General features: G+C 34.3%; 2 protein-coding genes across 3 annotated transcripts in view; one reads left to right on the top strand and one right to left on the bottom strand.

Annotated features, from left to right (window-relative positions):
• The window catches only part of LOC109074019 (short transient receptor potential channel 3-like), a 34,678-nt gene extending 20,917 nt beyond the window's left edge, over window positions 1–13,761 (bottom strand). Inside the window, exons 1-4 of one of the 2 annotated variants that reach the window (XM_042770683.1) lie at window positions 13,490–13,761; window positions 8,485–9,250; window positions 7,032–7,082; window positions 3,581–3,766 (exon numbers count right to left, since the gene is read on the bottom strand). In XM_042770683.1, coding sequence (XP_042626617.1) covers window positions 3,581–3,766; window positions 7,032–7,082; window positions 8,485–9,250; window positions 13,490–13,650 — 1,164 coding nt within the window. In that variant the 5' untranslated portion in view covers window positions 13,651–13,761. The remainder of the gene's footprint in view (window positions 1–3,580; window positions 3,767–7,031; window positions 7,083–8,484; window positions 9,251–13,489) is intronic. The other variant, XM_042770684.1, reaches the window with a different exon arrangement.
• LOC122133921 (SH2 domain-containing protein 4A-like) overlaps window positions 1–16,904 on the top strand; it is a 956,524-nt gene that overhangs the window by 788,245 nt on the left and 151,375 nt on the right. The gene's annotated exons all lie outside the window — the stretch shown is intronic.

The raw sequence follows: 16,904 nt of genomic DNA, 5'->3' as shown, positions 1-16,904 counted from the left end.
ATGTAAATTTAATAATAGCAGTTAAAAATTATTAAAACACAACAAATATGTATTATTTTAATAAATTATTATTTATGTAATGTTTGAATATTACCTCTATATCTACATTTGTATATTATGTAATAATATTTTGTAATATTTTTAAATAAAAACATTTTATAAACAATAAATTAGATTTATATATACTGTATATATACTAAATATGCATTATATTATTTTAATCAGTTATTATTTCTATAATGTGTGAATTTTACAGCTAATATTTCTATATTTGAATATTATATATAATAATATTTTTAAATATTCTTCAGTTTACATATGGTTGCTAGGGTGTTTTGGTTGGTTGTTATAGTCATTTGGGTGGTTGCTAGGGTGTCATGTTTGGTTGCTAGATGGCTGCTTCTAAATAAAAATCACAAGCCTCTCCTTATTTTAATAAAAAAAAGTAATAATACAAATAATTTTTTTTTACATATTATTAAATGTATTACTACCATTAAAATATTATTTAATTTATTATATAATATTTGAATATTATATCTAAATTATCTCTATTCAAATATTTGTATAATACTATTTAAAATGATTATATATGTTTAGCTTTCATATTTTATTAATTTAATATGGTTATTAGAGTGTTTTTGATGGTTGCTATGGGTGTTTAAGTGGTTGCTAAGGTGTTCTGTTGGTCTCTAGTTATGACTCATCCCTCCTTTAAGCTCTGCTAAGGCTTTAATATCCATTCACCTATGAGATTTATTATTCCTTTTTGCTTTCATAAATCTTCTTTCCTTGTGTGTGTCATGGTAGCTGTGGCGGGGCGGAGAGAGTCCAAACTTCAGCACTTCTGCAGCACAGTCTCAGACATTTAGACTTTAGCAAGCATCAGCTTTCTCTACAAGAGAGTGAAAGACGTGTTTGATGCTGATAGTTGTGTTGTAATGAGCCGGTTTGTTCCTGCAGGCCACACTCATTTACACGCAGAGGATCAGATGGTTCTCGCTGTAGCTCTAGGGCAGCTCTTTACTAATGACAGGAGAGAAAGGGTTGCCGCGGGCCGCAGATCCTGCACTCATGATGATCGTGGAGAAGACAGGCACAGTTTAGTGAATTACATTAATGTCTGTGATGCTTCTCTGGGGATTTCAACTATTTAGGCTCAGTTAGACAGAGTGCCAGCATTTAGTGTGATGCTGTCTGATTGGATGCAAGACAATACGTGCTAGAACAAATTATTGTGATGTTAAATAATAAGATGACATTTTATCCTAATATAACACTCAGAATGTTGTGTCCTAACATTTATGTAACTTTATATTTTTCATTATATTTGACCCTCAATATATATACAGTATATAAAAAAACTGTTTCAAATGCATTTGAAGCTAATAAAATGCATGATTTCTTTTTAGGCTTTTGCAAACAAATATAATAAATATTGAAATATTTATCTTTTTGGTTCACACCATCGTTTTAATAACCAAGCACGCCAGAAAGAAAAAAAAAAAACTGAATGAGAATAAAAGGAGCAAAATGTGAAATGTGCAAGAATGCTCATAGTTATTGCACATAATTTATGTAAAAACTGCAACAGGCCTACTGTGGTTTGCTTTTCAAGAATGTAATGACTGCAATACGCTTGAACCAAACAAATATTTCTTGTGACAATACAACCAGCCAGCAGAGCCATTCACAACACTGAAAATAAACATTGCCCACCGCATGACTTTTAATCTAACAGGCTGCACTTCTCAGGCATGGAAAAGCACACAGTGACTGTTGAATTAATCCTCATAATGTGGACGGTTGACTCTAAACTCATTTCCTAACACAACCCAGAGCCTCACACTCCACGTCCTCCTGGGAGCGTTTAGGGCTCTTGAAATCTCATCTTTAAATTACACTTTATGTCAGGGTGGCTGCGTGACGCTCGAGCTGTTAGCCTGATTAACGCTTCGTCGGACTGCATCCCTGACAGTGTGTTTGTGTGTTTGAGAGAAGTGGACGATGTGTGTGTCTGGTGATTAAACTATACTAAGTTGCCATAAAGGATTATTCACACTTTCACAATAAAATACATGTGATTAATTGCGGTCCTCTTTATCTGCTTCTCTCTGTTTCTTGTCATTCCATTCTCAGTGAAAATCCAAGGCATCCTTCACCCAAATATCTGTCAACGTAAATCTAACCAGCTTTAACAAACGCCAATCCTCTGCAATCCTAAATAATGTTTTAGCAGTTAAGCTTTTCATAAACTCTAATCACAAGGTCATTTTATAACTACAGCTCCAGCTATAACTCCAGCGATGCATACTGTGGTCAGCTGTGTTGTTAGTATGAAAGCATGAGATTCATCCATTTATACGTCAGGATACATTTTTTTTCAGGATTTTTTGATGAATAGAAAGTTTAAAAGAACACATTTATTTGAAATAGTATATATTCAGCATTTATTTTAACAATGTCTTTACTGTTGCTTTTGATCAATCTAATGGCTGAATAAAAGTATTGAAGGGATAGTTCACCCAAAAATGAAAATTAACCCATGATTTGCATCAAGCCATCCTAGGTCTATATGACTTTCTTCTTTCAGACAAATAGAGTTATATTCAAAAATGTCCTGTCTTTTCCAAGCTTTATAATGGCAGTGGATGTGGGTTATTTTTCATATTTTCATACATTTCATATCCATATTTTAAAATGTATAAACCGTAATAGCCAGCTTCCACTAACTGTCATATTCGTGTTCACTAGAGAGTGGCGTTGTGAGCTCCGGTGGGAAGTGTCTAATGTGGAAGCACAGAGGAGAGCCAAACTAAACACCGTTCACAACTTAGAGGTACAAAATAAGGATTTTTAAAGAAAAATGTTGGAATATTTCAATATAAGCCAAGATGAGACTGGTTTTCCTTTGCTAAACAAAGGAAACTTTGCTTCCTTTGCTCCTGTAAACAAAACTTGGTTCTCGAGAGATGTGGTTCTACACCTATTATTAATTATTAACCTATTATTATCAATCATATTATGGCTTATTTTAACATTACAAACAATTTTCTTATACAAATGCATCAATTCGCGCCAGAAGTCCTTTTTTAACCTCCTGGAGACAATTTTTTATGATGGATGGATGCTGTTTATTGGACTTCTATTGGACTACTGAATATTACCACCCATTCACTGCCATTATAAAGCTTGGAAGAGCCAGGATATTTTTTAATATAACTCCGACTGTATTCATCTGAAAGAAGAAAGTCATATACACCTAGAATGGCTTGAGGGTGAGTAAATCATTGTGTAATTTTTTTTTTTTTCAGTCATTATAAAATCTAATAATATTTTACAGTATTACTGTATTTTTAATCAAATAAATGCCTTGGTGAGGCTTCTTTCAAAAACATAAAAATAAATTAATTATCCCAAAGTTTTGACAAGTAGTGTAAATACAACAAATTAATAATCATAATTTTCTTGTTTTTCTGTATAAAAACAAAACAAAACTAAAAAAACTAAAATAAAACATCTAAACATCCTTAAAAGTGCAGTGTAATCCCTGCACTGGCATCATTAGATGGACACTTGCCTTCTTAACCTCGTATTTAATGGCCAGTTTGACTCGACTGAGCAGGGAGCGATGATGCCGGCCTTCCTCGAGCTCGGTGGATATATCTCCATTCAAGATGGCCTCCACCTCCTCCGTGTCCCTGCACAGATCCAAAACGCCAACCACAAAGTCTTTACACTGCATAGACAGCTTCCTGTAGTCATTCTGTAGAGAAGGAGAGAAAGAGCAGAGAAGGTTTGTTTGAACATTGCAAAACAGGAGCTCACGGTCTACAGGGGCCTTTCAGGTGAAGATTATGTCAGGCTTGAACAACCACTGCAACGTCTGACTCAAGGGCATCAGCAGGAGATGGAGTATTTGCCAGAATCCATCAGACTCCAAACACAACACCACCCAGCCCTAATAGTTATCTTGGAAAGAAAATGAATGAATGACATTTTCTGATCTAGTTTATTCAGAAAATTCTGCAGAGATCTGCCAGTTTTTCAAAGTGAGTTTATTATTGTAATGACTGTGATATTTACAGAACCACTGCAATTATCTTTGGTTGTTCTGTTTCTAGAAAACGTATTTGTCCTTGAATAGGAAATTAGTCTTTCAGGTCACTAAAATGCTCTCCTGTTTGATATCAAAACATTATTGTCATTACAGAACAAACATTTTTAGCTGCTGTTTCATTAGATAACAGAAAATAAAGTATCTGGATCTGCAGGTGTCAAATGCTGCAGGATCTTTTCTCTTCATTAACGGCAAATTTTCTTCATCATGTTTGAAGTGTCAGTATGTTCAGCTGGTGTTTTGATGATTTTCAGTGGATGTATGTTCACACATATTACACATATGTCCAATGAGAGGAATCACTGGTGTAGAGAATTACATTAATCATCAAAATGATCCACTAACCAAAAACAAACACTTAATGTTATCACTTGAAGGAATTAGTAATCCACACAACTTCAATCCATCAATTAATCTTGTGAAGCGAAAAAGTTGCGTGTTTGTATGTAACAAATCCATGATCAACCGAGTCCTCTATCCATAACATTACTTTCTTGAGTGGAAAAAGTTGCCTTGTCCGAATCAGAAAGAGAAATATGCACAGATGAAGCACAGTTCACAAGCCAAAACCAAAACATTTCTGAACAAATATGTTGGTGGATTTTGATATGAGAGGACAGCAGGAGATGGACTTTTCTAGGGAGCGTTATTATGGATTCGTATTTTGGCCAGAATTAACAGTTTGAAGTAAAAATGCCTTAATAATGGATTTGTTTCTTACAAACATGCAGCTTTTCGCTTCCAAAGACATTAATTAATGGACTGGAGTGGTGTGGATTACTTGTGGATTATTGTGATGTTTTTATCAGCTGTTTTGGACTCTCATTCTGACGGCACCCATTCACTTCAGAGGATCCATTGGTGAGCAAGTGATGTAATGCTACATTTCTTCGATGAAGAAACAAAACGAATCCACATATTGGTTGACCTGAGGGTGAGTACATTTTTCAGTAACAGCATGCCAACAGTTTTTACAAACAAATAATGAAAAACAAGAAGTGATGGAACTATTTCCAAAAGCAACGAACTGTGTTTTCCAGAACTCTACAGGTAGAAGAAGATCCTGGTTATTGATTGACTTGACATGACTAGCTGTTTCGTGAGAGCTGAGTTGTTTATGTGAATTATCCTGGGTGATTCTTTGACTCATTCTTGACTTCTTCATGACTGAATTATTTAACCGTAGCACCATAAATCCTTTACCATGAGGACAAGTCAATACCTCACTTGTTAACCTCAGATACACTCAACTCATGATGCCAAATGGTTCTTTGCTTAATTTAAAAACATCATTGACATTATTGAATAAGCATAATCAAACAGAGTGTGGTCCTCCACAGGGTTCACTTGATAGACATCAGATAGACGTCATATCGGTGTGATCTCCCAGCATGCATTGCTGCTGAGGTTCTGTTTAAAACATTACATGCTGTGTGCTTTATTGTTCTCTGTGGGAGAATATTATACCTTCTCACACCACCAGGATGACAACAAACCTCTTGTCAGCATGAGAAAAGCAATTTTACTGAGCATATGTTATATGAGAATCAGACACCAGGCGTTATGGGGAAGTCCAAGTTTGACTCCTAACCCTAAGGTTGTGGGTTCGAGTCTCGGGCCGGCAAAACCACGACAGAGCACGAGTTCTGAGTATGGGTCACCATACTTGGCTGTATGTCACGTCACTTTCACTTTTTTTATGATGACTATCATAACAAGTATGATGGTGCATGTGATGATGTGACATTTATTTGCTCAGTAAGACAAAATGTAAAAATATACACCAAGAACTAAGTAATATTTAGGTGAATCTCACAGAAACATGTCCAGGTCATATTTCACTCCAAAATCAAAAGAAAAAATACATAAAATCTTATATTTAAAACATTATAATTAACTACTGTATATAACTAAATAAAATTGTATAACATATTTTCATAAAGAAAATGGAGTCTGATTTTAGGGCCATTAACATTTCTTTCTCTCTCTTGCATTTTTGCATTATTTTCATACTGCAGAAAATCGAGGCTCTCATCCCAAAAAAGAAAAAAAGAAAAGAAAAGAAAAGAAAAAAATCTGTCATAGAGAAAATGGAATTTAATTTATTATTATTTTCATGCAGCAACAAATTGTGTATATGTATACACTCAAAATATTAAATTTAAAATAACCAAATATATATAAAAATATAAAAAATATTTTCATGAAAGAAATGGAGTCTATTTTTAGAACCACTAAAATTTTTCTAATTGTTTTCAGGAAAATAACGAATTTTTTTGCACTGTAATGCATCCAAATGTTTTCTTTTCATCACATTCTCACATATTAAAATCAGCGTAAAGTTATCCCACTTTTATGCTGATTTAAATAAAATTACAGATACTAACATGATGTATTAATATATATATATATATTATATATATATATATATATATATATTACAACAACAGAGATTTGCATTACAGTAAGGAGGTGTGTTTAAAAAATCTTATGGTGCTACAAAATTTCTTAATTTTCTTAATGCAAAATATATTATTTAATGTGTAAGAGTTTTGTGAGATTCATACATTTATGCATTATTATAACTTTTTTTTCTTTGTGCATCAGTGAACTTTGAAAGCATAAATGAGTTCTGCAGCTTAATAAAATACAACAAATGATTCATTCTTAAATAAAAGCTCTTGAACAGAGCTGAAGAGAGAGCTCAGTTTATCTGAAGTGAATCTCTGGCTCTGCACTATATTGAACATGTCTCACGCTTCTGCTGCAGCAAGAACTTATAGCAATTCAGCGATTCGATTGTCCAGACAAGCAGACAGGCCAGCCTTGACATAAAAGCTGAATCAGCAAGCATGACAATCAGTTACTGTTAGTCTGAGTTATTGAAAATGATGTAGTCAAACATATTTACCAGAAAGAAGCCATTGTGCTGCGATGTCTCTTTATTACGGTTCTTTTTATCCTGTTGACGGCAGCAGCACACACAAACAGACACACAACAGAAGTTTAAAATGCAGTTAAAATGGAGATAAATGTTAAGATAAGTGATGCAAACATAGGATGAACTCTGATTCCGTGCGAGTCTGGGATGGAGAAGGAAATTTAAAGACAACAACAAAAATGCAATAAAATGCGGCTTGCAACTGGTCACATTCACACTCCAGGTACATTTCGAATAAGACAAACTAAAATGACTCAGTTCAGAAAGGGCTTTGAATGATTTACTTATTGAATCTGATTCAAATCAAAAATATTTTGTGAATATTTTTGACTGATTCATCAAAACCAACTCATAAGAGTTATTTTTTCACAAATCAGATATCACGGTCCATGCTGTGTCACTTTAAAGATGTGATTAATGCAACCAGATTAAATGATAAATTACACAAAATGTTTATTTATCACAGTGTGACTCCTGTATTATTTTTTTTTTATGCAGTGCAATAATTAAGATTAATTCGCTCTTATATTTAAAATTTGCTCCCTAAACTTTGCAGTGCATACATGGCCAGTAAAAACCATTATGCAAAATATTTAAGGGAAAATAAGTCTGCTGTAGAGTCAAAACATTTACAAATAAATTTAAAGAAAAAGTGTTTAAAGAAAAAACATATGGTGCAAACTTAAAAATACAATACAATTTAAGAATCCCAGTCTCACAAGTGAGTTAAGTTTTTTTTTCATTTTGTAAACCTTTTTGAGTGATTCATCAAAACCAAGTCGTTTTTTTTTTTTCTGTGAATCAGACATTACATTTCACGCTGTGTTTGTTGCTTCATCACTTTAAAGATTTGATTAACTAATGCAATCTGAGAAAAATAAATGACTGCGTTTTTTCACTGTTTTTTCTCGACTGTATTTTACATTGTTGCATCAGGTGTGAATCAGAACTCCTGTATTATTTTTATACGCAGTGCAGTGCAGTTAAATAATTTATTTGATTAATTCACTCTTATATATATATATATATATATATATATATATATATAATATATATATATATATATATAAGTAGTTAAGATTCTAAAAACTTTGTATATGTGACTAATAAGGCTGATGTCATTTTGTGAATCTTTTTGACTGATTCATCAAAACCGACTCATAAGAGTCATTTGTTCGTGGATCGGATATCACAGTTTGCGCATGCATTATTTCTATATGCAGTTTAATAATTTAGGAGATTAATATGCTCTTATATTTAAAACTGGTTGTGACTCAAAAATTTGCAGTGTACACTTGACCAATAAAAACCATTATGCTAATCAAATTAAAAATTCAAAAAATTCAAAAGAAATGAAAAAGCCATGTTATTAAAGCAAAAACAAACGCATGTTAATACAGTCCCACAGAGGTGGCCATACTACCTTAAACTCTTTTTCGATGTTGGCGAGTTTGACGAGCTCATTGCTCAGCTCCAGTGCGGTCAGTACGGGGTCTTCGCTGGACAGAGAGAGATATGCCGGACTGGCCAGTCCACGATACGCATTTATCCTGGACCGCGAGTGGCTGAACGAGTCCTTCCTCTGCTTCTCCGTGCAGTCAGCGCATTTGCAGAAGTAGTCGTGCGGCCGCTCGATCCTGGCGCCCTTCATCAGCAGCATGTGCACGACCTCGTATTTCTGGCAGTGGGCGGCCAGGATGATAGGCGTGATATCGGGCGAGAACCGTGTGCCGTCCTCGTCGTACGAGTAAAAGTCGTCGTCTTGCAGCTCGCAGGGGCTGCGGGTGAGTCGTTCGCCGCCCGCAAAAGACGGATGTCCCAGCAGGGCCTCTACAATACGCACGTAACCTTTAGAAATCGCCAGCAGGAGCGCATCCCCGACACGGGCCAGGTTGTCTCTCCGCAGGAGCAGCTCGGTGACTTCCAGGTGTTCGTTGCCAACGGCCAGCTGTAGCCCGTTCTGTCCCATGTAGTCGACGCAGTTCACATTGAGCGTGGGTGATTCTTCCAGCATTTTCCGGACCACCGGGATATTGCCGTACTCCGCCGCGTCCAAAAAGCGTTCTTCTTCTGCTGTGAGGCTGCTGCCACGGGCGTTGAACATGAACGCCGGTCCGCGAATCGCCTGTCGTCGGCCCTTTTCTCGTGGTAGGGTCATCCTGCGATGGGGGAAAGTATCCGAAGATTTCCTGCAATTGAAAAAGAAGTATTTTTACCTTGTGAACATTAGTTAAGCTCATCCAAGTGGAAGTGACTTTCTATGCACTGGGCTGCTTGATTATATCTCACGCCTTTGACAAATGTCCAACAAGTTGACTTTCTCACTGAGATCTGACAAGTGGTGTATCATCAGGGATATGATCCCACAGGGACGGAAAGGTGATGCGGGCCGGATGGTCCTGCTGAAGGCGAGATCGCCCTCTGGCTTTTAATAGCTTTTTAATGAAACGCAACAGATGCCATATTCAGACAACAGGTGAGTGTCTTGTTGGAGTGACGTCTGTTCTCAACTCAAGCTGACTCACATTTAGTTAGTCAATGGATAATACTTTTAACAGTGTTTATACGTATTGCGCCTTGTGGCTAGTTCACAAACTCTTGACATATTGGGACTTCATGGAATTCATATGAAAGGCTTAAAACCCTTATCCCTTTCCCCTATATTCCTCTCTTTACAATACAAAGTCCAAAAAACATCAAAACATTTTTTGGAACTGGTTGGGATTTATGTATTTGGCTCTAGAACTTTGTAATAACTACAAAAGCTTATTCTGAGAGTATTTTCACACCTTTTGACCAACCTTTTCCATGACTTTTCGCCATGAATTTTATAGAGACTGCACTCACAAAGAGCAATTTCTGGTCAAATATTTTAGAGCAAAGCATGAATTTAACACATTCTAAAGAATATATATTTTACATTATTTAAAAAGAGAACATAAATACAGACGTATATAATTTAATATTTTAATTTACAGTCACTTATTATATCATTATATATATAATGTATAATGTATATGTGTGTGTGTGTGTGTGTACAGTTGTGGTAAAAATTGCTAAGCTGCCCGCTGTACTTCAGGAAAATCCTTCAGGTCCCACAAATTCTTTGGTTTTCCAGCATCTTTTGCATATTTGAACCCTTTCCATGTTTTCCCACTGAGGACAACAGAGGGACACATACGCAACTATTTACGCAATCTATTAAATTTTTTACCGGCCTGAAAATTGCAATTTTAAAATTGTTATTGCTATCATCTGGCTTGTCCTAAAGCTGTGACACAATAATCATTAACTAATAAATATGAATTTAAAGACTGCACTGTTAATAAACTGTTAAACTCCCTTGTATTAAAACCCACCAACACTGTTTACTGAGCAATATTCATGCTGTATTTAATCAAACAAAACTTCGACTGACACATTGAAACAAAAAACAAACTTATCTGCTTTAACACAATATAGTCCTTAAAAAAACCACAGTGTTAGCAAAAATCATAAACACGTGAAACTGAATCAGGGAAGAAAAAAATAAAATTGTATTATTGTGAACTATTATAAAAACAATTAATTCAAGACATTAAACAACTTCAGCACAAAACTTATTTATTACACGCATTAGTAAATAAGGTTTGTGAGAATGAATTTGTTTAATTTAAGGGCTGAATTTATAGTCTGAAGCGAGATGGACCCGGTCTCCACTGCAGGATTTACTTGAGCGGGGAAATTCATTTCACACAGCCCGGGTCCCTGGAGCTTCAGACACCCACATCACCAGAGGCCAGAGAGGAGGGGAAGCATTCAGCTCCAAACTCTCCATGCAAGACACTTCTACCATGCCAATTCAATAAACGCAAAGAGCTCAGCCTCCCCTAAAACCTCTTGACTCTAGCAAACACAGAACATGACTTGAATCTGCTCTGGACTGAGGTATTAATTAATAAAGTTAAACGTCTGCATATTTTGTAAACAAAAATGTGAAACTCTCTTACAGCTGAGATTTCTTTTTATCCTGCATTCAGTGTATATATTTCACCAGTATTCCTCGAGAATGTTTAACATGAGTTTTCTTTTTTTATTATTTTATTGTAATTTATTCTGTTATTTTAATGTTTAACAGTGGACATATCATGTGGAACACCTTTTACTGAAAGTTTTCTAAAAAAAAAAAAAAAAAAAAAAAGTCATATGGTCCACAAAACATTTCAGCATTCATATAAAAAAAGTTTTGAGAATTTATATATTTTTCGGTTTCCAAGAACGTTTGGAGAATGTTAGTTTCTTATTCCCGCAATGTTCCCAGAACATGGACTTTTAAAGGTTTGTATTTAGTTAGCCAGGAATTTATGGAATTGGCTATTTCTTTATGGAAGGTTTACAGAACTTTAGGGGAATGTTCAATGTTCTCAAAAATTCTCAAAAAGGCATCAAAATCTTGAAATGGTCAAATTTTGGCTAATCAATGGTCCTGTTTGATATAAATCATTCTCTAATTACTAAAGCGACCAGAAATTCCTTGTTTAGTTAAAAAACACATTTAGAGAAAATGTAAACTTAACCTATTTCTACTCCTCTCATTAAAACACCTTCTCTATTTTTGTGAAAAATGGATCGATTGGCATGCATTACGCAGCTCGTTGTTAATTTAATTTTAATTTAAACATGCTTACAATGTGAAAAAGTGCCTGTGACATATGAACACGTTCATCATCGCAAAGCAGTGCTTCACAAAGACGTGCATAATCAAGAAGACTGAGGAAGGCTATCTGTCATTCTGCAGGCCGCAGCTCAATATATTTAGAAAGAACATTGTGTCTTTGAAATGTAGACAACTGTGGGTATTTCAGAGTCTGGACAGCATGTGCACAGCACATCCACCACTAATGAGATGCATCAGTCACACAGTATATCCTGAAAAGCAATGTCAGCATTGAGGTCATAAATCAACATGTGAATTGACAGGCATTGTACTTCTTCATTAGTGGCTGCATTTTACTAGATTTTCACCCATGTACTAAACTTTGCAATATTTGTGCTACAGACATGAACAGTACTTCAAACCATGGTCTATACTTTTCTTACTGATCAGACTTCTGATTTTTGCCTGATGCATGATCAAATGGGTAAAAAAAAATTCTCAAAATAAATTATTTTAATAACAAAGGAATAAACTGATATATGTATACATAACTTTCATATATAGCTTGCATTTATTTTGATATACTAAACTAACCAAAACTGAAATAAAAATGAATAAAAACTTTTGTTTTTAAAAAAACAAACAAACTACTAAACATGACAAAAACACAACACAATTTTCTGTCTTTCGCACAAGAAAACACATTTTCATGAGAAAATGTAAAAATCTTAAGAAACAGCTTCCTTTGGGATTAAGTATAAAATTATTATTATTATTATTATTATTTTTTTTTTTTTTACTAAATAATTGTAATTTAATAACAATGAGCTAGTAAAATATATACTGTACCTTGCAGGCTATATAAATTGCTTTTGATAAAATCAGTATGTGTATATATCTGCTATTAATCAGCTATATAGCATGCTTTTATAGGACAGAGCATTCTCTGATGGTGGAAATTACATTTGAAACATTTTTGGAAGAAAACACAAATCTTCTTTGCTTTGAATAAGCTAGCTCACATTTTATGTGCTATATATATATATATATATATATATATATATACATATATATACACATACATACATATACATACACATACATAAACACACACACACACACACACACACACACACACACACACACACACACACACACACACACACACACACATATATATATATATATATATATATATATATATATATATATTGCTTAATTTAGCAGAACTGGAAATTATGCACATTGAAAATATTGTTATGGATATTTACATGATTTTTTTTTTTTTCTAATATTCCAAATAATGACGTCCTCAAGTGCCCCCAACGAAGATTTTGTCAGATTTAGCTCACTGCGACAAATTTATAGCTACAGTAAACCCACACATGCATTAATAATCAGTGGAGAAATGAACTTCCACTAGGTGTCGCTTTAAGATCCATATCACAGAAAATAAAAAGAAACTGTATTTTAAGTTATTTAGCATTTCAGTGCCATTTCTGCATCAAATCAATAATGACAAATGTTGCAGAGACCGTTTCAACAGGACTAGGCCATTTCAACAGGAGCAATGTAATATTTTAATTAATTAAAAAAATCAAACTTAAGAAATGACTATGGAACTTGATACTTTAAGCTAATATTTTACTAAAATAAAAATACAGAAATCTTATACCTTTCACACAATTAAAATGATTTAGTCTGCCTTTTTACGCGTTGTTTTTCATTTCACTGCTTTATCACTGAGATCAAATATATTAGTGTGAGCTTGTAGAGTTGTATGAACACTCACATGTTGTACCGGTTATAACCCGATGAATCGCTGACCGTACTGACGGATTTCAGGTGATGTGCGTCCACACCGCCGTTCTCCTCTTTCCAGCACTGCTCATCTTCATCCTCAGAAAACGACACTCTTTTCTGGTATTTGGATCCTCTGCCTTTCATGGACATCCAGACAGCGGCTGTGAGAGCTGCTCGGGGACTCCAGCGCTGCTCACTGCAGGTGAAGCTCTGACTCCAGCATCAGGATCAGCGTGTGTGTGTGATAAGAACAACCGGAGAGGAGAGGAGAATCCAGCAGCCCTGCCCACATCCAGCAGTCATCATTAAACGAGTCAAGCAGAGGTCACAGTGTAGTCATGTGTGCTAAATTAATTTTTATTTTGTATGAGTTCACTATTAGAGAATACAATTTTTCAAAGTTCAGAAAAACCTGATAAAATTGAAGTGTTTTGAAATAAACACCATTATTAAAATGCTTTTTTTATACTATACTTTATTTAAAATAATACTAAATTATTGTATACATATATTTTGCATACATTTTAAATATTTTAGATCATTATATTTCACATTATATTTTATATACAGTGCTTACATTTATTAGACCACCACCATACAATGTAAGGTTTGTGCCACAGCTGCCCTAAGCTAACAGTATTGGTGATAAGCAATTTATATGGTATATATATAAGCAATTTTATATTATATATATATATATATATATATATATATATATATATATATATATATGATATATAATATATATAACTATATGTATATATATATATATATATAGATTATACGTATATAGTATATATATATATATTATATATATATATATATATATATATATATATATATATATATATATATACACCACACAGGTGCTGGTCATATAATTAGAATATCATCAAAAAGTTGATTTATTTCACTAATTCCATTCAAAAAGTGAAACTTGTATATTATATTTATTCATTACAGACAGACTGACATATTTCAAATGTTCATATTTCATTTCTTTTAATTTTGATGCTTATAAACTGACAACTAAGGAAAATCCCAAATTCAGTATCTTAGAAAATTTGAATATTGTGAAAAGGTTCAATATTGAAGACACCTGGTGCCACACTCTAATCAGTTAATTAACTCAAAACACCTGCAAAGCATTTAAATGGTCTTTCAGTCTAGTTCTGTAGGCTACAGAATCATGGGCAAGACTGCTGAATTGACAGTTGTCCAAAAGACGACAATTGACACCTTGCACAAGGAGGGCAAGACACCAAAGGTCATTGTAAAAGAGGCTGGCTGTTCACAGAGCTCTGTGTCCAAGCACATTAACAGAGAGGTGAAGGGAAGTAAAAGATGTGGTAGAAAAAATTGTACAAGCAATAGGGATAACCGCACCCTGGAGAGGATTGTGAAACAAAACCCATTCAAAAATGTGGGGGAGATTCACAAAAAGTGGACTGCAGCTGGAGTAAGTGCTTTAAGAACCACTACACAAAGACGTATGCAAGACATGGGTTTCAGCTGTCGCATTCCTTGTGTCAAGCCACTCTTGAACAACAGACAGCGTCAGAAGCGTCTCGCTTCAAAAATAACTGGACTGCTGCTGAGTAGTCCAAAGTTATGTGCTCTGATGTAAGTAAATTTTGCATTTCCTTTGGATATCAGGGTCCCAGAGTCTGCAGGAAGAGAGGAGATGCACACAATCCACGTTGCTTGAGGTCCAGTGTAAAGTTTCCACAGTCAGTGATGGTTTTGGGGGTGCCATGTCATCTGCTGGTGTTGGTCCACTGTGTTTTCTGAGGTCCAAGGTCAACGCACCCGTATACCAGGAAGTTTTAGAGCACTTCATGCTTCCTGCGGCTGACCAACTTTATGGAGATGCAGATTTCATTTTCCAACAGGACTTGGCCCCAGCACACAGTGCCAAAGCTACCAGAACCTGGTTTAAGGACCATGGTATCCCTGTTTCTTAATTGGCCAGCAAACTCGCCTGACCTTAACCCCATAGAAAATCTATGGGGTATTGTGAAGAGGAAGATGCGATATGCCAGACCCAAGAATGCAGAAGAGCTGAAGGCCACTATCAGAGCAACCTGGGCTCTCATAACACCTAAGCAGTGCCACAGACTGATCGACTCCATGCCAAGCCGCATTGTTGCAGTAATTAAGGCAAAAGAAGCCCCAACTAAGTATTGAGTGCTGTACATGCTCATACTTTTAATTTTTTTTACTTTTTAGTTGGCCAAGATTTCTAAAAATCCTTTCTTTGTATTGGTCTTAAGTTATATTCTAATTTTCTGAGATACTGAATTTGGGATTTTCCTTAGTTGTCAGTTATAATCATCAAAATTAAAAGAAATAAACATTTGAAATATATCAGTCTGTGTGTAATGAATTAATATAATATACAAGTTTCACTTTTTGAATGGAATTAATAAAATAAATTAACTTTTTGATGATATTCTAATTATATGACCAGCACCTGTATATAATTTTTCTGTAATGGCTAATCTACCAGTATGTGTGAGCTCTTTAGCCACAGTAGTGTTTCTAATGCTAAAATATAATTATTGTTGTTATTCATGAATTTTCAAATTTATTTTTTCACAAGAAAGGCAGAAAATATAGTAAAGCACTTTATACATTTTTTTATTTTTATTTTATTCAGATGCCCAATTACTGTCAATAACAACAGAGACTAGAAAGTACATAAAATAATGCCAGCAAGAATGCAAGCATTTATCAAGGCCAAATTATGCAATAAAAAAAATTAATTTCATTTTTTAATATCCATAAAAAAAAACAATTTAAATTTTATTATTAAACAAATAAATGACAAATAAAATATTATTTTTAAACAAAATATAAAAAAATTCTAAAATATTTGTTTTCTCTTTATTATTACAGGTGGTTTAAAAAATTAAGCACACACACACACATATATCAAACTAAAATAACAACTATTAAAAAACAATTTTTGTTACTTGAAATATACACAAATTGAAGTAAAATAAAATATAAAATACAATTTTATTTCCAGTAGTTGCCAAAGCAACATTTATCCTATTAATTTAGTTTTGTGTTTAACTCAATGTACTAAAATAACTAAAATGAAAAAATGAATAAAAATTACACACACACAAACAAACACATATATATTAACACACATATTAATCCGATATAACCAGCTGATTGGTTCCTTTTCACATCAGCAGCCAATGAACTTGCTGTTCAGCATTCAAAAACTTGGCTAGTGCTTGCTGTAGAAGTTGCAGCATGCTTCAGAAACCCTCCACCTTCCCCAGCTCCACCTGTATTGATCTGCTCCGGGGTCATTTGATGTAATGTTATGGGGGTTATTTTATGTATGTTACATGCGCAGCAGCAGTTTTTCCTACATGCTCACTGGCTGC

Source organism: Cyprinus carpio, chromosome A14 (genome assembly GCF_018340385.1).
Source record: "Cyprinus carpio isolate SPL01 chromosome A14, ASM1834038v1, whole genome shotgun sequence".
In the NCBI taxonomy this organism is placed as follows: Eukaryota; Metazoa; Chordata; class Actinopteri; order Cypriniformes; family Cyprinidae; genus Cyprinus; species Cyprinus carpio.
The sequence above is the reverse complement of the archived record's forward strand: the minus strand, read 5'-3'. Positions and strand labels throughout refer to the sequence as shown.